The sequence below is a fragment of the Boleophthalmus pectinirostris genome, unplaced genomic scaffold (assembly GCF_026225935.1).
Source record: "Boleophthalmus pectinirostris isolate CB_2022bp ecotype Guang Dong unplaced genomic scaffold, ASM2622593v1 HiC_scaffold_21, whole genome shotgun sequence".
NCBI lineage: Eukaryota > Metazoa > Chordata > Actinopteri > Gobiiformes > Gobiidae > Boleophthalmus > Boleophthalmus pectinirostris.
The window spans coordinates 28,776,505-28,803,554 of NW_026571175.1; the positions used below are offsets into that span (position 1 = coordinate 28,776,505).

The 27,050-nt window shown below is 38.7% G+C and overlaps 2 protein-coding genes across 4 annotated transcripts in view; one reads left to right on the forward strand and one right to left on the reverse strand.

The window, feature by feature from the left end:
• atp1a3a (ATPase Na+/K+ transporting subunit alpha 3a) overlaps positions 1–9,386 on the forward strand; it is a 48,743-nt gene extending 39,357 nt beyond the window's left edge. The window contains exons 14-25 of the mRNA XM_055157139.1: positions 1,183–1,375; positions 1,906–2,081; positions 2,550–2,686; positions 3,050–3,200; positions 3,315–3,483; positions 3,928–4,082; positions 4,512–4,635; positions 5,238–5,383; positions 6,003–6,133; positions 6,785–6,886; positions 7,348–7,439; positions 8,563–9,386. Coding sequence (XP_055013114.1) covers positions 1,183–1,375; positions 1,906–2,081; positions 2,550–2,686; positions 3,050–3,200; positions 3,315–3,483; positions 3,928–4,082; positions 4,512–4,635; positions 5,238–5,383; positions 6,003–6,133; positions 6,785–6,886; positions 7,348–7,439; positions 8,563–8,591 — 1,605 coding nt within the window. The 3' untranslated portion in view covers positions 8,592–9,386. The remainder of the gene's footprint in view (positions 1–1,182; positions 1,376–1,905; positions 2,082–2,549; positions 2,687–3,049; positions 3,201–3,314; positions 3,484–3,927; positions 4,083–4,511; positions 4,636–5,237; positions 5,384–6,002; positions 6,134–6,784; positions 6,887–7,347; positions 7,440–8,562) is intronic.
• An 8,559-nt stretch (positions 9,387–17,945) lies between these two features.
• Positions 17,946–26,429, reverse strand: LOC110172183 (uncharacterized). 3 transcript variants are annotated; one of them, XM_020938012.2, is made up of 5 exons: positions 26,218–26,429; positions 25,412–25,573; positions 25,281–25,318; positions 23,672–23,710; positions 17,946–19,318 (listed from the first exon to the last, which is right to left on the reverse strand). In XM_020938012.2, exons 1-5 carry the CDS (start codon positions 26,331–26,333, stop codon positions 19,017–19,019), a joined length of 657 nt encoding a protein of 218 aa, XP_020793671.1. In that variant the 5' UTR covers positions 26,334–26,429; the 3' UTR covers positions 17,946–19,016. The 3 variants fall into 3 exon arrangements, with proteins under 3 accessions (XP_020793671.1, XP_020793672.1, XP_055013283.1); XM_020938013.2 differs by having other exon boundaries at positions 23,599–23,710; XM_055157308.1 differs by having other exon boundaries at positions 23,575–23,710.
• Positions 26,430–27,050: the final 621 nt, after the last annotated feature.

Here is a 27,050-nt window from a genome sequence, read left to right on the forward strand (position 1 = left end):
GAATGATAGACAAGACAAGTTTATTTGTACAGCACAATTTGTACATTAAATAATTCAACAAAATTTACAAAACAAATTTACAAAACAAATCAAAACATAAATAACCAACATAAAAGAGAAGAGTGCGGAATAAAAATCCTTCAGTCATGTGCACAGCTAAATGGAAATAATACTAATATATTTTATTCATTAGGTGCCTTTGTGGACACTCAAGGTCGTCTTACAACAAACAAATACAAAAGCATAAACAAAGTTAAATACATGTTATTAGGTTCTTTTTTCAGACCAGGAGTTTTGTTTCATACCTGACAGTTTAGGCTGCTCACTAGCGGGAAACAAAACTCTTAATAACATAAAATATCTGAAGACCAAATGAATCTCATTGGACTGAAAGTTAAATACAAATAAATACAATCTGAACATGTATGTTTCTCTGGTTTAAAAATGCCATTAATTGTCATATAATTAGGATTTTAGTTTCATAGATATTAAAGGTGCACTGGGGAGCTTATCTGGTTGAGGGTCCACTACCTGGTTGTTTCCATGGACACTGAATGTGATTGCTTTGCCTGGATTGTTTCAGTATAAAAGTAAGATGTTAAAATGACCGATCTTGCATTTATTTAATTAGATGTGTTTTATGGCTCAAAAATTACGTTGAAAATCAGGTATTCTCACTGTGAGCAGGGTCGACTCTCCACAGATCTGAACTGTAATTTCACCTGATAACGTCACCTGATTGTTTCTGGGGAGACAGAAAGTTTGACATAGAGTCAAGCTTTAGTTGCAGATCCTCCACTAGAAAAGTTACACTGCAAAAAACAAAATCTAGTCAAATTAAGAAAATTTTATCACAATTTAAATAAATTTCACTTGACAAGTAAAATTATCTGCCAGTGGAATAAGACTTTTTGATCTTAAAATATGCTTAAAATATGAAAATACATCTTGCTACACTTTTTACAACAACTTTTTGCACTTAAAATAAGATATATAAGATAAGATCAAATATTGCTTGAATTAAGAAAAACACTCTTATTCCATGGGTAGATAATTCAGATAAAGTAAAATGTGCTTAATTTAAGTCATTTAACGTATCTAATCATAAGTTAAGATTTGTCTGTTTTTGATGTAATTTTTTTAATGAACTCATTTCCTCTATCTAATCTCTGATCCCTGCAGCTCTCCATCCACGAGACAGAGGATGAGAACGACAACCGTTACCTGCTGGTCATGAAGGGGGCGCCAGAGAGGATCCTGGATCGCTGCACCACCATCATGGTCCAGGGCAAAGAGCAGCCAATGGACGACGAATTGAAGGAGGCTTTCCAGAACGCCTACTTGGAGCTGGGGGGTCTGGGAGAGAGGGTGCTGGGTGAGAGACCTAATATACACCTAGACCTAATACAGACATTTGGGAAGCAAGACTAGGGATACAGGAACTGAAATCGACTTTTTTAACTTCATGTCGGCTCGTTTGATCAGTTCTAAGTAGGCCAGTCATGATTAATGCTATATTCACTTGTCGTTCAGTATATAAAAGATGGAACAGTGTTTATATTTTGGGAGGGTCAATATTTATCGTGTGTACTTTTGTCTTTGCACTACTGGGAATTTTTTTGTAATTTTTTGGCTATATGATGAGATTTAAGCCAAAAAAAGGTTGAATACTTAACTTCTTTGACTTGTTACAGATGCAAATTAAATACTAAAGTGTTTCATTCTGCTATTTATTTACTGCCGCTCATGATTTTTAACAATATTGTAAATTTAGAATAGTTTTTGTGGTTTAAATCTGCTCTTGGGTTTTTGTGTCAGTGGCAATTTACACAGTGCACCTTTTAACTTCTTATACTACAGATATAACACTAGTGACGGTCCATCCTTTTTTCTTCTTTCTTCCAGGTTTCTGCCACCTGTTCATGCCCGAGGACAAGTACCCCAAAGGTTTCGCGTTCGACACAGACGATGTGAATTTCCAGACGGACGGGCTTTGCTTCGTGGGGCTCATGTCCATGATCGACCCGCCCAGAGCCGCTGTGCCTGACGCTGTGGGCAAGTGCCGCTCGGCTGGAATCAAGGTACAATCTCCTGTTTAGAACATACGTTGAGATTTACAATTAACATCTGCTCTTGATTTTAATTAAAGGGCCCATATAATGTTATAATGTTGGTTCCTCATCACAAACATACCTGGAGTTGTGTTTTGTCTCATTCACACTTGTTTAACACGCAAACCTTAATTTAAGAGTCACTAGAATCATAATTTCAGACCTGGAATTGCCAATCTTTACTGAACTAAAAGTAGAAGGTAGCTGTTAACTTGAAAACTACCGCTTTATGACACTACAAGGTGGAACAGAGTGTTTTTTAGCTTTGGAGATGTAGACAGACTGATAATAAAGGATTGCTCAAACATGTGTGAATGAAACAAAACACAACTCTAGTTTTTATGTTTTTGAGAAATTAACAGCATTAAAACATGACTAAAAGTTCACAGTCAGTTTTGGATAATATAGCTCATAATGTGTTTCTGTGCTGCCTCTTAGGTTATCATGGTGACTGGAGACCACCCCATCACAGCCAAGGCCATTGCCAAAGGTGTGGGCATCATCTCTGAGGGCAACGAGACAGTGGAGGACATCGCACTACGGCTCAACATCCCCGTCAGCCAAGTCAACCCCAGGTAACTTACATAAACAACTAAAAATATGTTGTTAAAGTGTAGAAAATGGTCAAAATATAGAAACTAGAATAGAATAAGGATGGAACACAGACTAAGTCAACCCTAGGTAACTTAGAAAAACATACAACTAAAAGAAAGTGTAGAAAACGCTACAAACAAAATTGTAGAAAATTGTCAAAACACAAAGAAACTAGAAGAGAATAAGGGTGGAAGTAAAGACGAACTGATGAAACTGCTCAGGACATCATAGTTTTTTGTTTTTTTTATTGTTGTGATGTAATAAAGCAACATGTTGTGTAGAATAATCCTGTAGTACATCCCCTGGCCATGTCTCTGAGCAGTTGTGTTGTGATGGTTTTTCAGGGATGCAAAGGCGTGTGTGATCCACGGCACAGACCTGAAGGACCTGTCCCAGGAGCAGATGGACGACATCCTGAAGAACCACACAGAGATCGTCTTTGCCAGAACCTCCCCACAGCAGAAACTCATCATCGTGGAGGGCTGCCAGAGACAGGTCAGGCACAAATGGAAAGAACCTTCACCAAAAAAATTACACTATGCACCTTTTTAAGTATACCATTTGCTCTTTACACAATTGAGAACCCTGTATATGTGTGTATTTGTTCAGGGAGCCATCGTCGCCGTAACAGGAGATGGTGTTAACGACTCTCCCGCTCTGAAGAAGGCGGACATCGGCGTTGCCATGGGGATCTCGGGCTCCGACGTGTCCAAACAGGCCGCAGACATGATCCTGCTCGATGACAACTTCGCCTCCATCGTCACCGGAGTCGAGGAAGGTGAGCGGTAAACAACAAAGAGGTGGAAACAGGAGGGAAAATATTTTGATGTTTTGATGTTTTGAAAAAATATATATATATTATTAGTAGTTAAGTCAGACAGGAGAAAAAAAAATTTGAATATCATGAAAACTTGTGTCACAATTGAGTCTGTATAATATATGGTTCTGACTTAATGAAATGAGTCACAAAAAATATTGAAAATTTTCATGATATTCACGTTTTCTCGCCAGTTTCTGCTCTTGCACATGGTTAAAATGTGCTCTATGAATCAGTCTTGATTTTAAGAAATCGTAGTTTGAATTGAATGACATGATGAATTTAGTGCTATTGAATTGCAAAAACTTTTAAGCCACATAGTTAATTTTATATTTTAAACTACAATCCCAAATATATATCTTTGTTTTATTGACTTGCTACACTAATTTATTAAATCCGTGACAGGTCGCTTGATCTTTGACAACTTGAAGAAGTCCATCGCTTACACTCTGACCAGTAACATCCCAGAGATCACACCCTTCCTGTTCTTCATCCTGGTCAACATCCCTCTGCCCCTGGGCACCATCACCATCCTCTGCATCGACCTGGGCACAGACATGGTGAGGCTGGCATAAAAAAACTATATATTAAATTATGTTCTGAATGATATTTCAGCTTGGTCTTCCTCTCAAATCAAATATTCTGACCTGATATTGGCAATCTAGTAACATCTAACCAAGTTCAAGTTTCTATTTTAAAACTTTATTATTATTATTGTTATTATTATTTTTATGTTTTTGTAATGGTGAATAAATCTACAAAATCAGCGTCAGAACAATCATAGATAATCATAATATCTTTTAAATAGTTCTCAAGTGGTTTATCACAATGTTTTGATTCATGAAATCATCAACGTTTACTCTGAGTTTCTGCTATTCTCAGTATGTCCACTAGATGGCAGTGTTGTATTTGTCTTAGGTCTGCAGATGACTGATTAGTACCACTGTGTCTCTGAATGACCCCTGACCTCGAACGTTCTTCTCCCTCAGGTCCCAGCCATCTCCCTGGCCTACGAAGCAGCGGAGAGCGACATCATGAAGCGTCAGCCCAGGAACCCGGCCAGAGACAAACTGGTGAATGAGAGGCTCATCAGCATCGCCTACGGACAGATCGGTACCAGTCCTCCCCAAATACATTATAACACTCAGACTTTGTAGAGTCTAAATCAAACTACAGCTTTTACTCAAGGATCTGTAGTGCTCAGGGCAGTGGACGGGAGAAAAAATTGGTCTGCTGGGTCCGTGAGTTGCCCCAGACCCCCAAATTTCTGTTGACAGGTTTGATATTGCTGATCTAAAACTAATTATATTTCATTATTGTATTGGAGTCTTTAATTGAGAAGTTAAGGCTAAATTTGTGGTGGGTTTGGATGTTTTTATTGTATTTAAGTGTAGATTTTTTTTATTTCTGTATGTGCAGAACTTTGGAGACAGTCTTTGTTTATGAAATGAGCTACAGAAATAAAGTGAATTGGATAAAAAAACAGTAGAATAATGGATTGTAGTTCATATAAATGGTCAGCTTCAACGTATGTATATTTTCTCTTGTATATGTCTCATTTTGGATTCTGAAAACTGAACCAAAATGAAAGGAAATGTTTGAATGAATATTTTATACATAGACAAGCACAATGATTGCTGTTTTCACTATGCTTCACTACACTTTCCCGTCTTTGCCCTGAGTCTGAGCCTGTCTTCGTTCTTCTCCGTTTGCAGGTATGATCCAGGCTCTGGGCGGGTTCTTCGCCTACTTCGTCATCATGGCTGAAAACGGCTTCCTGCCCTCTCACCTCGTCGGCATCAGACTCAACTGGGACGACCGCTCCAACAACGACCTGGAGGACAGCTACGGACAGCAATGGGTATGAGAAGACTAAAATACATTTAAAATAAGATCTAAACATATGACTCGAGAAGGCACAAGGTGTTAAAGTGCTCTTCTGGCTCTCTCGATAAATCTGTCAGCCTTTTTGGTTCCTCTTTGTAACTGGTTTTAGTATTACGATCTGGCAACCCAAAGTGAGGAGTTCATTTTAGATGCTGAACGGATAATTGACTTGAAAACCAAAATAAAACATATGAAAATAAACTCAGAAGTGCTCAGAAGGGAGGGGGAGTGACTTGGGGCGGGGACTCAGAGCATGAAAAATGAAAGTGAAACATATAAAACATATTAACATTGTTTTCTGCTGAACATGGTGATCTAAATATGTTATTTGTTAACAGTTAATACCCCATAGAAGTAAATTATTTCCTCTTTAACATACCTAAATTTGTACATCATTTCTTTTTTCCAGTTGATGATGAATCGGCATTAAAAAAAAATCTAAATCCGTAAAATAGATTTGAAAACTTCTGAACATACATTTCGTATTTGGTCGTGTTTATTGAAGACAGAGAGAATAAACTTAAGACTTATTATAATGCATTTAATTGAAATGAAAGCCCTTTAACTGTGTTCTTTCTCTTGGTGTGATTTAGACGTATGAGCAGAGAAAGATTGTGGAGTTCACGTGCCACACAGCCTTCTTCGTCAGTATCGTGGTGGTGCAGTGGGCCGACGTCATCATTTGTAAAACCAGACGCAACTCTGTGTTCCAGCAGGGGATGAGGTGAGTACTCTACACCGTACTGACAGGCAACGCTTTTTTTTATGTGCTTTCATTTAGACTTAGATTGTACTTTCATCTCAGGCATTCTCATTCTCGTCTCATGGTGGACTAGAAATGAACTCCAAGTTTTCCAAATGAAACAGAAAGTGCATCAAGATCCTTGTAGAGGTGCAAATGTGAGGAGCAACAACGTAAAAGCGGAGAAAAAAAAAAAAAAAAAAAAGCAAAGCACACTCAGATAGGCGATGTCCAAAACGTATTTCATTTAATGTTTTTCAAAAAGCCTTTATCAGACAATTTCTTAAAATTAAAAAAAGTTTTATCACGTATTATTAAAAAGTGTTAACATAAAAATAACGAATAAACTAAAAGCTACATTAATCAACTTGTGCCTATTGAAATTTAAAATGTGTAGTTCATTCTTCAGCCACTAGATGGACCAAGAGACTGAGATTCAACTGTTGTCTCCAGTCTGTTCCTAAGACATCAAATAAAGTTAATACACACATAGACAGATATTTGGTGTGAAATAATTTAAATAAAGATATCACAAACACAAACAGACAAACAGCACATTTCCTTCTGTCTAGTTTTGTATCGTATGAACTGAATGAATTGTGGTTGTAATTTAATATGTGATTTTCCCCTCAGGAATAAGATATTGATCTTTGGGTTGTTCGAGGAGACGGCTCTTGCAGCTTTCTTGTCCTACAGCCCGGGTATGGACGTGGCGCTACGGATGTACCCGCTCAAGTATGTTCACTTCTGAATATAGCACAATATAAATATCAAATAATCACTTGTTTCACCGTTTCTCATTAATAGAGGAGAATATAGTGGCGTCTCATAGTCTCATTTTTGCCCCTGTAGACTCAAATTACTTTGTATCAAAAATGGTAAAACTAATTCTACTTGTAGTATCATCTTAAATTACCATAAAACGCTATAAACGATTAATTACTGCTGTTTTATTATTATAGTTAATTTTTGCTGCCGAACATTGGATTTCCTTTGTGGTCAATAAAGGATTTATCTAAATTATAGTTACTTCTATGTATTTATCTGTATTTTGTATTTTGTTTGTTTGTTTGTTTTGACAGAAGAAACAAAAAAGTCACATTATTCTCCACATATTGAATAAAATTATTAAATGTATAAACTTTTAGCTCCTGTAGTTCCTGTATCAAACCGTCCTCCTCCTCCTCTGTGTTCAGGCCCAGCTGGTGGTTCTGTGCGTTTCCGTACAGTTTCCTCATCTTTGTTTACGATGAGATCCGAAAACTCATCCTTCGCCGAAACCCAGGAGGTGAGGCTCAATTACAACTGTGCTCAGTCTATTTCAGATTACCAGGGTCTGTTTTAGTCCTAGTTTAGACCTGCTTTAGTCCTAGTTTAGACCTGCTTTAGTCCTAGTTTAGACCTGCTTTAGTCCTAGTTTAGACCTGCTTTAGTCCTAGTTTAGACCTGCTTTAGTCCTAGTCTAGACCTGCTTTAGTCTTTTTCTTAGGCTGTGTTCACAAACCCAGAACCTGACCAGGACTAAACCAGGACTAGAGCAGGACCAAACCAAGTCTAAATCAGGACTAAAATAGGATCAAAACAGACCTGGTTAAGTTCTTTTCTTAGGCAGTGTTCAAAACTCTGGACTAAACTAGGCCAGGAGCAGGACCAAACCAAACAACTTTAGACCTAGTTTAGTCCTTGTTTAGACCTTTTCATATGTTGTGTTCACACTACCACACAATTTGCATAAAGGTTGGGACTAAACCTGGAACTAGAGCAGGACTAAACCTGGAATCAAACCAAGACAAATATGTACATATCCTTAAACTACTGTAGTCCTAGTTTAGACCTGGTTTAGTCCTGGTTTAGACCTGGCTTAGTCCTTTTTTTAGACTGTGTTCACAAAACCGGGACTAAACCAGGACTAGAGTGGGACCAAATCAAATCTAAATCAGGACTAAAATAGGATAAAAACATGCCAAGGGTGAACGAATCCTTAAACTACTTCAGAACTGGTTTAGTCCTGGTTTAGACTTGGTTTAGTCCTTTTCTTAGGTTATGTTCACACTGCCACACAATTTGCATAATAGTTGAGACTAAACCTGGAACTAGACAAGAACTAGACCAGGACTAGAGCAGGACCAAACCAAGACTACACCAAGACCAAACTGGAATCAAACCAAGGCAAATATGAACATATTCTTAAACTCTGTAATTCTAGTTTAGACCAGGTTTAGTCCAGGTACAAAACAGCTTTGGTTCTTTTTAGACTTGCTGTAGTCCTAGTTTGGACCTGGTTTAGTCCTGGTTTATCCCTTGCATTTACAGTAAAAATCCTAGAATATTATGTTTTGTTTAATAGCCCTACTGATGAAAACATTGTTGCTTACTCTACATTTTTTCTCTTTTCTCTTTCTCTTTTTCAGGCTGGGTCGAAAAAGAAACTTACTACTAAATTATCAAAGCATCATTTGCATCATTTACTTCTCCCTTCACCCTTCCTCTCCTCTCTTCCCTCTCTCCTCCTCCTCCTCCTCCCTCTCTCCACTTTCACCTGTACAAGATGTTTACTCCCTCATCTCACTCCCGTATCGGCCGCGCCTTCTTCCCCCCTGGCCCTCGCCTCGAAATTTAAAAATCAAAAACGCCAAGACTTCTGAGCGCGAGGACCAGGAGGGGGACAAGGGGGAGGGCATCTGGTGTTTTTGTGAATCTTTACCCACTCCCTCCTCTCTCTCTCTCTCTCTTTCTATCTCCTTCTCTCCATTATTTTTCTATCCAAACTTTGAACAGCACTAGTTCGCCAGTACCACTATCTGTGCCGTTACTACTACTACTACTACTACTACTACTACTACTACTACACATTGTTAAGTAATTTGTGATAAATTACATCAGTTTGTGGAATAAAAATGGTGCATCTTGATTGCTTTTTCTTACGGTAAGCGGAAAAAAAACACCGGGCAGCTTGGTCTCGAGCTTAAAAACGTGAATTTTCGCAACGGACACCAGCTCGTATTTCATAGCTTTGGCCTTTAGCTTCGCAACCACTGCCATTTTACAAACTCTCTCTTTACTCTCTCGACTGTCACTGCCAATATTCTACTGCCAACTAACTAGCCCTTCCTCAAGGCTGGTCACAAAGGTCACATTCCTCTCTCTCTCTCTCACACTCCCTTTATTTGAATTTTCGGAAGTGTTTTTTTAAGTTCGGAGTGGGTTTTGAAAGCTGCTTGTTTTCATTTACACATGACAAAGCACACGATATATATTTTTTTCCATCCCGAATCTCCCCAAACCCTAAACTCCTGCCTGTTGCTCCTCCCTTACTGTTCGTCTACTTGTGAACACAGTGCAAATGTCCCTCCCTCCACCGTTTCCCGCCTCCATCCCTCACCTCCCTCTCTCCCAAATACTGCATCCCTCTCTCTCCCCCCACCCTTTACCCTCCTGTTAAAAAAAAATACAATCTTTCTGTGTCCACGGAAAAAGAGATTTCTCTCCGATTTCATTATTTAAAAGCAGTGGATGTGTGAAAATATATACAAGGCACTGTATGGTAAAAAAAACGTATGAAATGAAGTATAAAAAAGAAAAAAAATACAAAGAATAATACTATATATGAAAATGAAATAAACTAGAAGGATCTCTCTTTTTTCAGTTTGGTCTCCAGTTTGTTTTGTGTGAGTTTTGTCAGAAAATGGAAATAAATGCTGTGACCAACTCTTCATGTCGCCAGCAGTGTCCAGTCATCTGTTTATATTGTGAAGATTACACATTTATGATTAATGCACTGGGAGGAATAACACGAGTACCGCACGTTTAACTTAGAAGTACAAATATACAGTATCTAAAGTTGAATTATAGACCTGTTCCTCACTATCCTGAAGCTGATTCCAAATGTAGGCTATAATTGAGTACCGTATTTTCTGCACTATAGGGCGCTCTGGATTATAAGGCGCACTGTTACTGAATGGTCTATTTTCAAACTCTTTTCCGGACTATAAGGCGCATTAAACGAAACACAACAGTTAGATAAGTTAGTCAAACTTTATTTAACACGTCCACAGTAACTCTCAACTTTGTTTAATTGTAACATGTAAAAAAATATACTGTCTGAGAGCGATAAATTGTTAGTGTATTCACAATAACTCATAATTGTTCAAGGGTGATTACGGCGTCCAGCACGTCCACATCCCTCTCGTCATTATCTGAGTCAGTGTGGTTACTGTTCCCTGGCCGTTCAGTGATGATTCGGGTCTTGGTGAAAGCTCGGACCACAGTTGATACTGATCCTTAACCCGGGCGTCCACGATCCTTTGGCAGATCGTGGCGTAAGTCGCTCGGCGCTGTCTCCCTGTCTTGGTGAAAGTGTGTTCGTCTTCTCTCATCCACTGCTCCCACGCAGCTCGCACTTTCACTTTATAACAGTGTTGAGTTTAAAGTGGGCGTTGTGAGCATGTTTCTTGACAGGTGCATTTTGATATTAAAAGGGATCACAGTATGTATTACTCCGCGATGCTCCTGACTACGGGAGCCGTAATGCTGCAAGTGGTGCGGCTTTGTAGTTTACTAAAGTCGTACTAAGACGCCCCAATAAATTCATATATAAGGTGCTCTTGGATTATAAGGCGCGCAGTCGTTTATTGATGAAATTAAAGGATTTTAAGTGTGTCCTGTAGTGCAGAAAATACGGTAATAAGTGTTATATGTTGACATAATTGATACTTTGCAGCTGACTTTCCCTGGGGTTGTGAAATTTTAGGCACTGCTTTCTCTTGAGACCTTTGTTAGACTTTTAACACAATCTGACCATAAAGAACTGACTTAGCTGGAACTACAACAGCTGATTTTTTTTACTGTTAAACAAGTCTCTCTTTTAAAAAATTACGGTCACAATCTAGTTGGTATTAGTCAGCAATTTTTCAGCTCGTCACTCTCCCCTTTTGTTCAAAATCAAACACATAAATTACAGTTCTTCAGATGATCTTTGGCTTTTTTGGCTGTTTGCTATTGTGTGCACGATGGTATTTATGGAGTAAGAAAGCTTTCAGAAATATTGATGTGCATATTTGGCTGTAGTTGAGCATAAAATAAATATTCATAAACTCTCAAATGAGTCCAGTCATACATAAAATATGTTCTGTGTTTTTTTTTTTTTTTTAATCCAACGGAACACGAATTGAAAAGTTATGACATCAAGAACTACAATCATGAAATAAAAATGTATGATTACACTTACTTCAGTACGAAGACGAATTCATAGACACGACTTTACCGTCAAAAATATGTCATCACTTCACAGGCATTATTTATTTTATGCGGCGCCAAAGTCCAGCATCTTGATCAATGTTTCTTCTGCTCAAATAAATAAAGCCTGTGACAGTAAAGTCGTGTCTTTGAATTTGTATTCGTACTGAAGTAATTCTTGATGTCATAACTTTTAAATTTGTATTCTGTTGGATAAAATACACACAGCACATTTTATGTACGACTGGACTCATTTGAGAGTTTAAATGATTTAATTTATGCTTAACTACAGCCAAATATGCACCGATTTCCCAAACATGCACAGATTTCTATCCTATGCACACAAATATTTCTGAAAGCTTTCTTACTCCATAGAAACTGATGAACATTCTGCCATACACATTCATGTTGAGCACCCTCAGCTTGACGTCACTGCAGTATCAAGTAGAAAATCATTTACATAAGAAAAAATAATGTCTATCTTAGGCCTGCTCTTGGTGGAATATAAAAACAAGTATCTATGTTAAAACCATTACGGTCTATGGTTAAAACATGTTACATTCTGGAGCTGCATGATGCCATAGAAATAGAAAGTTAAAGCCATACTTCGGAACATTCTCCTTGGAAATGAATAAGCCATATGGTTGAAGATTATAGCCAAAGGAACAGTATTTCCATGGAAACAAGAAGGAGGCGTTTGTGGAGATGCAAGCCCGTTCAGAGTAAGGACACAAGTTTTCAGTAAAATTTAAGACAACCAAAAACAGCTAATAAGTTTTAATAAATGTGTTTAATCATAGCTGGACTTTTAAAATGTTGCACAGGAATTAAAGTAAAAGTAACAATCCAGATAGAATGGAGTGTCCAGAGGGAATCTTCAGCCCTACATGAAGAACCAGGACAAAAGAACCAGGACAGAGGAGGAGAAACCAGTGAAACAGGTCAGTAACATGAGCTTTCTGAAGGCCTTTATGAAGGATCTGTTCAGCAAAAGCTTTTCACCACCCTGATACTTGGCAAGGTGGGTGAAGTGTCTTGTCTAAAGGCGCAACAACAGAACTTGATCTGAGCAGGAATCTGAATAAGGCCTAACAATAAAGTAGAACATTTTAAAAGAACGGCAACTGCAAAGGTCAGATTGGTCGAAGTCTCACAACAGCGTCACAACACAAGATGAAAAAACCAAACTTTAGTGAAATCCAGTCGAGAGAAAAGCACAGACGTCTTCCCTGTTCACAAATGCACAAAGCTCTGACCTTCTGCATGTTTTCCTCAAAAATAAATAGTCTGTTTTGACTTTAAAATAGGCTGAAATACGTCTGTCAGCGTCTCCATGTGGTTCGTTTTGGCGCTTTGCTTTTGGCTCCTGCTCAAACCTCAAAGCTGTGACATAATCAGTCCGCCCGATTGACCGTACAGCGGACACAGGCCAAGATGGATTCTCGTGAGTTTGTGAGCTCACAAACGGTGCACCTTTAAATTGGACGCCTACGGATCACAGCTAAATGGTTTGATTTTTGTCACTGGTTTAGTTCCCGATCCTTTATCTAGAGCTGAGAGCACAAGCGCTTCACTCATTATCAACACATCCAGCGCTAATACCCCCCTCTCCCCTCTCTCCTTCCTCTCTCCTTCCTCTCTCCTTCCTCTCTCCTTCCTCTCTCCTTCCTCTCTCCTTCTCCTCTCTCCCCCTCTCTCCTCCTCTCCTCTCTCTCCTCCTCTCTCCTTCCTCTCTCCTCTCTCTCTCTCTCTCCTCTCTCTCCTTCCTCTCTCCTTCCTCTCTCCTTCCTCTCTCTCCTCTCTCCTCTCTCCTTCCTCTCTCTCCTCTCTCTCCTCCTCCTTCCTCTCTCCTCTCTCTCTCCTCTCTCTCTCTCTCCTCTCTCTCCTCCTCTCTCCTCCTCTCTCTCCTTCCTCTCTCCTTCCTCTCTTCCCTCCTCTCTCCTTCCTCTCTCCTTCCTCTCTCCCTCCTCTCTCCTTCCTCTCTCCCTCCTTCTCCTCCTCTCCTTCCTCTCTCCCTCCTCTCTCCCTCTCCTCTCTCCTTTCCTCTCTCCTCCTCTCCTCCTCTCCTCCTCCTCTCCCTCTCTCCCTTCCTCTCTCTCCCTCTCTCCTTCCTCTCTCCTCCCTCTCTCCTTCCTCTCTCCTCCTCTCTCTCTCTCTCCTCCTTCTCTCTCCCTCCTCTCTCCTTCCTCTCTCCCTCCTCTCTCCTTTCTCTCTCCCTCCTCTCTCCTTCCTCTCTCCTCCTCTCTCTTCCTCTCTCCTCCTCTCTCTCCTTCCTCTCTCCTTCCTCTCTCCCCTCTCTCCTCTCTCTCTCCTCTCTCCTTCCTCTCTCCCTCCTCTCTCTCCTTCCTCTCTCTCCTCTCTCCTTTCCTCTCTCCCTCCTCTCTCCCTTCCTCTCTCCTTCCTCTCTCCTTCCTCTCTCCTCCTCTCTCTCTCTCTCTCCTCTCTCCTTCTCTCTCCTTCCTCTCTCCCCTCTCTCCTCCTCTCTCCCTCCTCTCTCCTTCCTCTCTCCTTCCTCTCTCCTCCTCTCTCCTCCTCCTCCTTCCTCTCCCTCCTCTCTCTCTTCCTCTCTCCCCTCTCTCCTTCCTCTCTCTTCTCTCTCTTCCTCTCTCCTCCTCTCTCTCCTCTCTCTCCTCTCCTCTCTCCTTCCTCTCTCCCCTCTCTCCTTCCTCTCTCCTCTCCTCTCTCTCCTTCCTCTCTCCCCTCTCTCCTTCCTCTCTCTCCTTCCTCTCTTCCCCTCTCTCCTTCCTCTCTCCTTCCTCTCTCTTCTCTTTCTCTTTCTCCTCTTTCTCCACCTCCATCCTCTCTCTTCCTGATTACCACCAGGCGCTAAAGCCGCATTTTGCACCATGAGGCCCCCAATGCACAAACACACATACAAACACACACAAACACACACACTCACACACACTCACAAACACACACACAAACCACACACACGAACACAAACACACACACAAACACCCGCACACAATCACATTCACAGACACAATCACACACACAAACACACAGAAATGTGCATAATCACACACTCACAAACGCACACAATCACAAACACACACATGTCCACAATCACACACACAAACACACACATTCACAAATGCACAATCACACACACACACTCACAAACAAACACACTCACAAACGCATACACACACAAACGCGCACACGCACTCACAAACACACACAACCACACACACACGCTCACAAACGCACATAATCACAAACACACACTCACAAATGCACAATCACACATCCACACTCAGAAATACACACACACAAACTCACACTCAAAAACACACACACACACATTCACAAACACACACACTCACAATCACACACACAAACACACACACACTCACAAACACACACAATCACACACACACGCACACAGCCACACTCACATGCACTCAACTTCTCTCTCCATCTTTCTCCAAAAATCCAAAGAACTAAGACTTAAAAGTGTTTAGAACTGTTAGTTCTTCTTGTAGTCTGCACTGAAATGGAGCAAAGGATCATGGTCTATGTAGTTCTCTCTTTTCTCTATTGCTGTTGCTGCACCATAACTCTTGTAATTCGATATATTGTGATGGTCCACGATATTATTGTGAGAACTTTGACAACACAATATCATGATATTTTGGTTATTGTTACATCCAACAATATCGTATTGAATTGAAAGTGCACAGTATCGAAAAGTGTATCATATCGTGGCATATGTATCGTATCGGCAACTTCTTAATGATACCCAGCCCTAATTATAACGTGTCTTAAAGCTCACAAGAAACCATTTTGTGTAACCATAGGGTCCGGTCAAGTGGTAACGGAGGGAAACAGGGGCAGATTTTTTACATTCAAATGTCTCTTATTCAGAAACTAGAGGGACTATTGAAATAAGTAAAGTATCAGAATGTAGGAAAGAGTTACACTCCAACAGGGTAAAGTTAAACTTGCAATTTCTTTCAAGTTGTTGACAAAAAATTTTAAAACTCATGTCAGTAACGGAGGGAATATGCAGCACTTTTTGGGCAATAAATACAAACAGTGATAACTCTTGGTTCTCACTTACATATCCTTAACAAACTGGTTTGAATATTTGCTTCATATAGTTTTCTACCATATGGTACAAGATTAGGTTGAAAAACCTCTTACTTTTTCAGTAATGAGATTTTTTATTAAGAAAGGTCATGGTAACGGAGGGAAAAGTAACGGAGGGAAAATTGTACAAACAAGTAGAAGGTGCATGATTTTGCATAATTTGTCACTTTTTTCTTCCGAATACTTTAATATTACTTCAAAATGAAAGGAAACTATTTCTATAAAATATGTCAGTCCTTCCAAGCAAATTTTTATCATTTAAATTGTATTTATTTTTTTTAAATCATGTACCTTCATCAACAGTTCAAAGATGGAATAACACAAGATATGATGAAATACATCCATTTATTTACATGATTTGCAGGTCTTTGAAATTTGGGAAATAGTTTTTGTTCCATGTTTCATACATGGTCTGTTTAAAACGTATGGAACTTTAGAACCAAAAATGGTACAGAAAAAAGGTGAACAGTTTCATAAACTAGAGTACATATGTATCTGTTGAATACATTTTTATATCAGATGCATTAATTTGAATTTTTGGCCTTGCTGTTTACTTCTGCTTGACCGGGCCCCACAGTGACTTTAACCATTGTTACCATTTACTTAGTCATAAACTAAACCCAATTCTTAACCTATTTTAACTCATATCTTAACTTTAAATCATGCTGTAGATCTCATAATGAAGGATTTATTACATGGAGACCTCTTTTTTGTCTCCATCAGGGAGGCAGACACATGGATCGAGTGTGTGTACAGATTTTAGTCTGCACAATGTGATAAATACGCAGCTGCAACTTCTCTCTCTTTCTCCATCTTTCTCCTTTAAAACCTTTCTTCCTTACACCTATTTTACCCGCACACACACACACACACACACACACACACTAATATATATTGCCTTTTTTTCCTTTTCGGACACCCCTCCCCCTCCTCCTCCGCGTCTCTCTCTCCGTAATCTGGCTGGCCCGCTGCCCCTCTCCTCCGCTCCACTGTTCTGTGTGATAGGATATCGATCGGTTTGCCTGGAGTCCGCGCGGCGCATGGGTGGGGTGATGGAGGACGAGGGAGGGAGGGAGGAGGGGAGAGGGGAGAGGGGTGCGTCGTGGTCAGACATGCTCCCAAGGTCGTTACCAAGGCAACTGGGGGGTCACCGGGGTTGCTATGGCGCCCGGGGTTGAAAGGTCACGAGGGTTTTTTTTGGGTGAGGAGGAGGAAAAAAAAAAAAAAAAAAAAAAGGGGGCAGCTCTTTGGCTTTGTAATGGGGAGAGAAAGAAAAAGAAAGAGAGAGAGAGAAAGGGGGGAGTGTACGGAGGATGACCAGTGCTGGGGTTGCAGAATTATATTGGGGTGGGGTTTGATTGGGGGTTGGAGGGGGGGTAAGAGGGGTAGAGAAGGTGGTGGGGGGGTGTTAATAATAAATGTGTGCCTGCTGCAAAGGTCCTTGGTCCTATTCTCTCCGCTCCGTGTGAGGTTTTTCCTTTTTTTTTGTAAGAATCATAGGAGCAAATAAAGAAAATATAAACAGTAAATACAAAATAGGATCGTCAAAAGTATCGGAAAGCAGATACTAATCGATACGAAAGAGAGTATCGACACTAGTTACTTATTTGCGCAAGTATCGAGACTCAAAAAGTCACATGAACCTTTCCTGACCCACTGAGGGAATACATGGGAATATAAAAGAAAATACTAAGATTTAAAGTTAAAAATCACATTCTATAATCTAAAGAAAGAGTGTTTTTTATTATCATGGTATCAAAATCAGTACTGACTATTCCCTAGTATCGAAATTCGAGTTTTAAATGTTAATATCTTAAGTTAGTAGTATGTTAGTATTTAGGGATGTAACAATATCTGAAATTTTGTGGTATTGTATCGTCAAAGGTGTCACAATAACAGAGGTGGGGACTTGCAAGTCGTGACTTTGACTCCAGTCACTATTTTTAGGACTTGAGACTTGATAAAATGGACTAAGACTTGGGACTCGACTTGGACCTGAAGATCATTGACTTGGGACTTGACTCGGACTTGAGGCCTGTAACTTGAGAAGCACTTTTAAATCTGAATTCTTTCTATTCTGACCTTAATGATTCTCACTAATATCTTGTCAAGACGTTTTAAAAAGGAAAAATCAACATTTCTACAACTCTTACATACTCTATAAATACTCATATATAAATATTCTATGATTTTATAAGTACAGTTTAGTTTAAAATTCATATTAATTGCAAAAATCTAAGCTATATTTGGTACTTTGGTTTAAAGACTTGAAATGACTTGAAGCTCAAAGCAGACGACTTGGACTTGACTCGGACTTATGGGCCACTGACTCGAGACTCAACTTGGACTTACTTGTCTTTGACTTGGGACTTGACTCGGACTTGAGGTCAAAGACTTGAGACTTACTTGAGAGTTGCAAAAATAAGACTTGGTCCCACCTCTGCACAATAATAACATGTATATATCAAGTTTCTTTTCTTTAATTCATTGTTATGGTGCAGCATTCACTAAAAAACAGAGAACTACATATCCCATGATCCTTTGCTTTGTTTCAGTCCAATCTACTTGATTAGTGTTATGAATTTAATTTATTTGGACTTTGACAGAAAAGTAGCACATTAACAGTTTTGTAAATCTCTTTAAAATATCACAATAAATATCATACCGTGGCATGAATATTGTACAAATATCGTATCGAGAGATTTGGATATCGTTACATCTGTATTACTATGTTAGAATAAAAAAAGTTGTAACTAGAAAAGCACTCAGAGAGCGCAGACCTCCGCCAAGGACGACCCCCATTTTTTATATAAATTGTGATAAAAATCAGTCTTCTGGATCAGATCTGGATCAGCCTTTGGAATATGAAAGAGGATCCCATTGTCCATCCCTGAGTCAAACTTCATGGGGTTTGGTCAATAATTAACCGAGATATTGAGAAACAAAACTTTTTGGCCCCATTTACCACAATGTTAACTAAAATTTCAAAGTGATCCAGAATCCAGGATTTCTTCCGGATCAACCCCAAAATGAAATCAGTTCTTCCTTTTCACAATTCCAACAAATCCTGAAAATTTCATCAAAATTGGTCCATAACTTTTTGAGTTATGTTGCTAAAAGACAAACAAACAAACAAACAGACAAACAGACAAACGCCGGCAAAAACATAACCTCCTTGGCGAAGGTAAAAATGCATTCATAACATTAACTTTTATTGTATAGAGTTTTATGTTTTTCTGTGTATTTCTGTATTCACTATTTAACCTCTAATTTTATTTTATTTTATTTAAAGGTAGAACTGTAGAAATGGAACCCGCCATGGAGAAATTATTACTTTTAAAGGGCCGCATATGGCCCCCGGGCCTTAGTTTGATCACCCCTGGTCTAGAATGTTCCACGGTAGAGCTTAAACCTATGTATATCAAGGGAGACAACTATAAGTTACAAAACAGGTCAGATCTGTGGAGAGGCGACCCTATTCACAGAGAGAATTATTGCATTTTTGAGCAACAGAAACACCCGTAATGAATAAACGCTAAATAGTTGTGCTTACTGTCAGTTTAGTTGTGTTTAATGTCATACTGTGGAACATTCCAGGCAAAGCGAGGACATCTCCATGGAGACAACGCAAGTCACCTTTAAGCCAGGCCACAGCGTACAGTGTTTGTGTCCACAGAACTGAAACGCAGTGAGGAAGTAGTTTTCTAGTGATCGTGTAGTACAACTTTCTTCTTTTGTAATGCGTGATCCACAGAGTCGCTGAGGCCACACACTTCGGGACGAGTCTGAGGCTGAGCCCAGGTCTCCTCACGTCGACGCACAGGGCCACGACAGCAACTACAAACAACAAAACAGCACATCTGCGTTACAAATATGCTTTATTACGAGGAATATCATTAAATTAGTAGTATGTTAGTGTGTAGGGATGTAACAATAACCGAAATTTCGTGGTATTGTTTCGTCAAAGGTTTCACAATAGCAGAGGTGGGGACTTGGACTCGGGTCAGACTTGAGACTTGACTTGATAAAATGGACTAAGACTTGAGACTCGACTTGGACTTGAAGGTCAGCTACTTGGGACTTGACTAGGACTTGAGAAGACTTGAGAAGCACTTTTAAATATGAATTTTTTCTGTTCTGATGTAATGATTCACACTAAGATCTTTTCAAAACATTTAAAAAGGAAAAAAATCAACGTTTCTACAACTCTTATATACTCTATAAACACTCATATATAAATATACTATGAATTTTTAAGAACATTTTAGTTTAAAATTCATATAAATTTCAAAAATCTAAGCTATATTTTGTACTTTTGCTTAAAGACTTGAAATGATTTGAAGCTCAAAGCAGACGACTTGGACTTGACTTGGACTTATGGACCAGTGGCTCGATTCTCGACTTGGACTTGCCTGTCTTTGACTTGGAACTTGACTCGGACTTGAAGGTCAAAGACTTGGGACTTACTTGAAACTATCTATCTATGTCTATCAATATCAAGATCATTGAGTTAATTGTGGGTAATTGTGGTCCTACATCACGAGAAATTGACTCTCGTGAGCTTTGTTCTTTCATCAAAAACCTGCCTGAAGAGCTTTTGTACATCATCCTTGTGTGTTTGCGATCCCCCCCACGGCTCTATAATTATTTAACAACAGTGTCTTGTTATTTTCGCTATTTATTTTGAGTTCATTTTTACCATTTATACTTTTAGCTCTTTGTTATTGTAATATATTGTGATGTGTGAGCTGCTGTGTCCAGATAATTTCACTTGTGGATCAATAAAGTTTGTCTAAGTCTATAAACAGCCAGATAAAAAAGCACTTTGTGTTAATTGGACTTTTTGCAAGTATAGACTGAATGGAAATGACTGCGAGATTAATTTTGAAGCTTAATTCTGCTTCTAAAACTGTCTTACGTTGTATTGTGACCTTAAAAGACCCGTATAACTCTTTTTTCTGATCTGTTATAATGTTGTTTCCTCATTAAACACACCTGGAGTTGTGTTTTGTTTCATTCACACATTTGAGTAATCCTGCATTTTTAATCATAGCTTCTCCAAAGCTCAAAATGCTCTGGTCCACCTTGTGATGTCATGAAGCAATAATTTACATGTCAACAGCAACAACAGTTTAACCTTTTGTTCAGAAGAGATTGGCAATACATGCATCACGAATTACGGACTTCGGTCATCATGGAGTGCATACTGGGAAGGATTTTCAGAAAAAGTGAGTCATGTTTGTTTTCCCAGTGGGATGCGTCTATTGACAAAGCCGATCTTTTCGAGTCTTTTGAAATATATCACTTTTGTTTCTGGTTCTGATATTGTCATATTTTAGTTATGGGATTCGCATGTCATAATTGTGTGGTTGTTGGATCCTAACAGCGGAAAACGGCTCGAGAAATGAGCTTCAGAAGTTTGCGAACTCTACAACTGCAAAATGGAATCAGATGTGTGACTGCAAACCTCCGTCCAAACTGTTTCCCTTCCCAACGGAATTGAAAAATAGTAAAAGGTGAAGGCGATGGGCAGGATTGAGCCACAGGAAGGACAAAAAAAGGAAACCTTTGGCTGCCTAAGAAATCATCCCGAGTTTGCAGCGAACATTTTATATGTGGAGCACCAACAAAGGTTAAGTGAGAGGTACAGAAGACAAACAGACTGAGCTGCACTTTCTTGTTGTTGTGGTTTTACAGCAACATCACGTCTTGGTCTCTTTGCAGTGGAAGGTGTTTCTTGGTGAACAGCTGGTGCCTTTCACTTTCACGTTGACTTTTTGAATTCGTAACCAAGGTTGAGCGAGGGATCAGGACTTTGTTTTGTTGTCGCTCCACATACAAAATGTTCGCTGTAAACTCGGGATGATTTCTTAGGCAGCCAAAGGTTTCCTTTTTCGTCCTTCCTATGGATCAATCCCATGCCTATCGCCTTTGCCTTTCACTATTTTTCAATTCTGTTGGGAAGAGAAACAGTTTGAACGGAGGTTTGCACTCACACAGATCTGATTCCCTTTTGCAGTTATGGGGTTCGCAAACTTCCGAAGCCCGTTTTCCGCTGTTAGGATCCAACAACCACACAATTACAATGTCCGAATCCTAAAACTAAAATATGACAATATCAGAACCAGAAACAAAAGCGATATGGTTCAAAAGACTTGAAAAGATCAGCTTTGTCAATAGACGCATCCCACTGGGAAAACAAACATGGCAGTTTGATGCTCACTTTTTTGGAAAATCCTTCCCAGTATGTACTGCGAGATGACCAGAAGTCCAAAATTTGTGATGCATGTATTCCAATCATTGTCCAAATGATTCTAATGAAGGTGTATGTAGTTTTAAAACACCTCATAACCTCACAAGGTGGAAGTGTTTTCAGTTTCAGAGAAGAACTCAGCTTAAATACGCCGGGTTTGTGTGTTAAACATGTGAATGAAACAAAACACAACTCCAGGTCTGTTTTTGATGAGGAAACAACATTATAACAAATCAGAAAATAGCATTAAGTCTTTTAAGATCACAATATAATCATAAGACAGTTTTAGAAGCAAAATTAAGCTGACAGTCATTTCCATTCAGTCTATACTTGCAAAAAATCCAATTAATACAAAGTGCTTTTTTTATCTGGCTGTTTATAGACTTAGACAAACTTTATTGATCCACAAGCGAAATTATTTGGACACAGCAGCTCACACATCACAATATATTACAATAACAAAGAGCTATAAGTATAAATGATAAAAATAAACTCAAAATAAGTAGCAAAAATAACAAGACGCTGTTGTTAAATAATTATAGAGCCACGGGGGAGATTGCAAACACACATGGATGACGTACAAAACCTCTTCAGGCGTGTTTTTGATGAAAGAGTAACTTTATAACATAACTACAGAAAGCTCCAAAGAGTCAGTTTTGCATAATACCGCCTCAAGGTGAAGGCCAAGTGTCTTGCCAAAGGCTGGGGATCAAACCGAGTGTGAGGTTTTGGCAATGGTCCGTGATCCAGAATACAAATTCACATCCACTCGGACTTATCTGGTCCCAAGCACCTTAGTCCCACCAATTCACCCTTTTTCAGATTTTAAGCCAGTGGACCAAATAGGATCTTAAAGTCACAAGGCGTCCGCACTAAACCAATCTCAAAATACTGCCCCTCCCCTCCCTCCCTCTCCCCCCCTCGCTCCCTCTCCCCCTCTTCTGTGGAAAGGGTTTTCAGTCTCCGCAAATGTATGACCAACTGACAAACGGCTTTTCTGTTTTAAATGTGCGTTGTGTAACTTTTCTGGTGGAGGGTCCCTCAAATGATTTTCTCCATGGAGATTTTACAGTTTTGTCGCTTTTAGTTTTTACAGTTTTACGTTTTACAGTTTTGTCCGCTATTATTGACCACTTATAATTGAATAAATGTAAGGTAGAGCTGTTTAATGTCATACTGTGGAACATTCCAGGCATAAAACAAGCAGGTGATGGACCCAAAACAAAAAGCTACATAGTGCACCTTTAAATTGTTTTAGGTTTTTTTTTTTTTTTTGTTTTTTTTAGAAATTTAAAATATAAATAAATAAATTTACATTAATTTTTAATAAAAAAAATTTACAAAAATGTTAATAGGACTTTATAAATAAATAAATAATTGACAAAAATTTTTATAGGACCTTATTAATAAATACATAAATAAATAAATGACATTTTTTAATAGGACTTTATGAATAAGTAAATAAATAAATTGACAAAATTTTTTAATGGGACTTTAAATTTTGAATCGGAAAAGGTTTTGTTGCCATAGTCACAGAAAAAAATGTGCATATTAGCAACTATGAATAAATACAGTCAATATAAACCATGATAAAATTAAATACAGATATGCATTAAAATGTAAATAAAACAAGCCTGATTAATTGAAGTTTTGGTATATTTATTGTTGTGTCTAAGAAATAAGTGTGTAAAAAAAAAAAAAAAAAAAAGCCACAGTATGTAACTTTTTAAAATTATGCATGTTTTTTATGCATGTTTTTTTTTGTTTTTCATTTTGGTAGATTCAATAGCACTGAAAAACTTTGAAAAAAACATGTATTCTTACTTGCAAGCATTCTTACTTGCAAGCTTGCATCTCCACAAACCTGACTCTTATGTACTAGTAGTCTGCAGGAGGGCCTCTGTTTCTTTGTGTGGATAAAAAATAAAAATACAAACCAATTGCTCCAAAAATGAAGTTAGTGACGAAAAACAGTTCTGCAAAAGAGACAAAAAAGACACACACACAAAGTTAAACATTATAATTTTACTAATTGATACTTTGCAGTGACCTCACGCTGGGGGTTTTCTACATGTACGTGTATTGGCAGAATTATCACCAGTTACCATGGAGACACAAAGTAAACATTAGTGAACACTGATTAAAAAAACATTTTAAGGTGACGTCTGAAAACTCAAGAAAAAATACAAACTGGATTTAAAGAGCAGTTTCAGGATCTGGTCATGGTTCTGTTCAGGAGTTTGATTTTCAACATAAAAAGTGAGAGTGAAAAACTAAAAACTGTAAACTAATGTGAACCACTGTGATGTTATCTGAGAGGGATTTTGTTTAACAGGATGAATCAGATCAGCTGATGTAGTTCCAGCTAAGTCAGTTATTTAAAGCTCAGATAAAAGTCTAATTTGAGTAACAGATCATCACACAGAGAAGAGCCTACAGCGACAGTAACATCACACCTCCAGCTAATGTTGAATCAACTGCAAAGTATCAATATTGTATTATAAAACAAAATTTTACAATCTTGTTACATTTATACTTAAACCTCAACTTACACATTTAAACATATGTTTTAACCCAGTTCTGATTTTAAGGCTGTTTGTCCTGACCAGTGGTGGAACGTAACAGTGTAAAAGTATTAAAGTAAAAAAGCTGTCTGTCCATGTGTGATCTATGGTCATGAGCTTTGGGTAAAGACCAAAAGGACGAGATCGCGGATACAAACACTCGAAATGAGTTTCCTCCGCAGGGTGGCTGGGCGCTCCCTTAGAGACAGGGTGAGGAGCTCAGTCACACGGGAGGAGCTCAGAGTAGAGCCGCTGCTCCTCCACGTCGAGAGGAGACAGCAGAGGCTCGGGCATCTGTTCCGGATGCCTCCTGAGCGTCTCCCTCGGGAGGTGTTCCGGGCATGTCCCACCAGGAGGAGGCCCCGGGGAAGACCCAGAATACGTTGGACGGACTAAGTCTCTCGCCTGGCCTGGGAATGCTTAGGGGTCCCCCGGAGGAGCTGGACGAAGTGTCCGGGGTGAAGGAAGTCTGGGAGTCCCTGCTTAGACTGCTGCCCCCACGACCCAGCCCCAGATAAGTGGAAGAAAATGGATGGACGGTCTGTCTGTCTGTACTTTACTTAAGTACACTACATCTGAGAGCAGGTATGTGTACTTTCTACTCCACTACATTCTTGAAAAGTAAAAGTATTTTTGTTATTGTCCGAGTCCTGCTGAAAAGGCCAAGGGTTTTTAAAAAATGTTTTATCAAGGTCATAGATTGAGCAAACAATCATATAAACAAAGCTAAGCTCAAATTTATATCAAAACCTACATTTGAAGCTTTGTTAGATCTCCAAATACTTTTACTTTTTACTCTTTAAGTACAATTTTAAACGGGTACTTTAATATTTTCATTATTGCTTTTACTTGATTTTTTTTGTTTTTGTTTTGTTTTGTTTTGTTATTCACATTGTGTATTTTTTCAGGTGAAGGTACTTTTTCCACCACTGGTTTTGACCAAGGAGTGAGTGACTGACACAAATTTGATTTCTTTACGTACCTCTGAAAATCTCCGGGTACCTTAGGGTTAAGAAGATACTGAGAAGAAAGAAATCAAAGAAAAGATTATTGCCTTGGAAATAATATACATTCATTAATGTTTTATTTATTAATTTATTCTTTTTTTTTTACCTTAATTGTGAAGCAATCAAGAAGACGAAGATACATTTGAGAAGGGAGTTGAATTTTGCAGGCTCCATTTGGTGCAGCCACTTGCAGTTACAGCAAACAGCCTCATGATGGCGCCCGTCTCCCTCCAGCTGCACCTGAGCACTCCCGGAAATACAATGCGATCTGCACACACACAAACACACACAGAAAGGTAAAAATATGCAGGCTACGTTTTATTTTCTTAATTTGTAAACAGTTTTCATAGCTTACTTATGACTGAGAAGTGAAGAAGTTTGAGGGTTTTTTTTGAATTATTATTATTACTTTTGTACTTTATTGTATTTTATTTTTTACTTGGGCTTGTAAGTGGCATGGGAGTGCATTGCGCCCATTTGACACGCTAAATAATCCGCAAACATCAACCAAAATTAACCAAAATGCGCCAAAATGAAAACGACCTTGTTCGCTTTGCTTCGCGTTACCGTATATAACAATGCTGCTTTCATGTACACTAGGAATTATGAGGGATTACACATGAACGGGCCACTCATGTTGTAATTTCTACTAGAAAACTGAGAATTTATTTATTTTTTGACGACCTGATTAAAATAACCTTTGACCTTTCACTATGGCGCACCGCAGTGTAGTAAAAAAAAAAAACTTTTCTTGTTTTCCACTTTCACTTTTACTTGAATTTACTTGTTTTCAGTGTGTGCAGGTGTATTTGTCAAGAAAAGAAAGAACAAAATCGTAATTGACACGAGTGGAAAGAGCCATTTTCTCGTGAACGCAGCGTAATAGCGTAAATAAACGTCTGCTTTACGTACCCGGATTTGTCTTTCTCATTTGAATCCGCTTTTTCGTCTTTAATAGATCCAAATTCAGAGTTTTGTCCAACTACAGAGACACTCCACAGCTCCACTTTTGTTTCTACCTCCTCCATTTGAATGTAAAAATAAAAATATTTGCCTTAAAATGTGCTTGAGCTCAGCGTCGCCTGTTCATTATGTTTTCCTCTCACGTTCATCAAGTTCCGATATGTTACAGCCCACAAAGGGTGGGGAGGAGAGTTACCGTCACATAATACATGAGGAAGTTGCTCAAGTGTAGGTGGTTACCCTAGTTTTCTTTGTCAATAACGCTTTACTTTCACTTTACGCTCCGTGCTGATGATCGTGTGTCAATATTTATTCTCATCAACACATTGGACACAGTGAAAACTACAATAAATACCCACAGAATATCTCTCAGCTTTACATAAATACCTTTAAACAAATGCACAATTCAAAACAATATATTTACAGTGTTCGCCTGCACATCACCAGTAGTTAAGTAACGTTTCTTAAAGTTTGGCATCTTTTTTTTTACACTTTTGCTGTGTTTTTCTCTTTCGCGGATAATATTTCTTACTCTGTTAACTTCAGGCATAAAGTAAACGGTCACATGACTCAAATAAAATATAAATATGTTTACAAATAAAATATAAAATGAATAACAGTGGTGTTCTGACACATCTTAATATTTGAACAAAAAAATAATGATTTTCGGACTTATTACCATGATAAGAAATATACTGACATTATTAAGTATCGTAGTAAAGTACAGTGAGAGGCATATTGTGATAATATCGTACCGTGAGATTTGGACATCGTTACATCCC

What these genes read in the sequence shown, in the direction of transcription:
- LOC110172183 (XM_020938012.2), bottom strand. Translation starts at nt 26,333, where the DNA reads ATGGAGGAGGTAGAAACAAAAGTGGAGCTGTGGAGTGTCTCTGTAGTT. An exon ending in AATGAGAAAGACAAATCCGG is followed by an intron (nt 25,574 to 26,217) that starts GTACGTAAAGCA and finishes GTGTGTGTGCAG; the next exon opens with ATCGCATTGTATTTCCGGGA. An exon ending in GTACCCGGAGATTTTCAGAG is followed by an intron (nt 23,711 to 25,280) that starts GTACGTAAAGAA and finishes TCTCTTTTGCAG; the next exon opens with AACTGTTTTTCGTCACTAAC.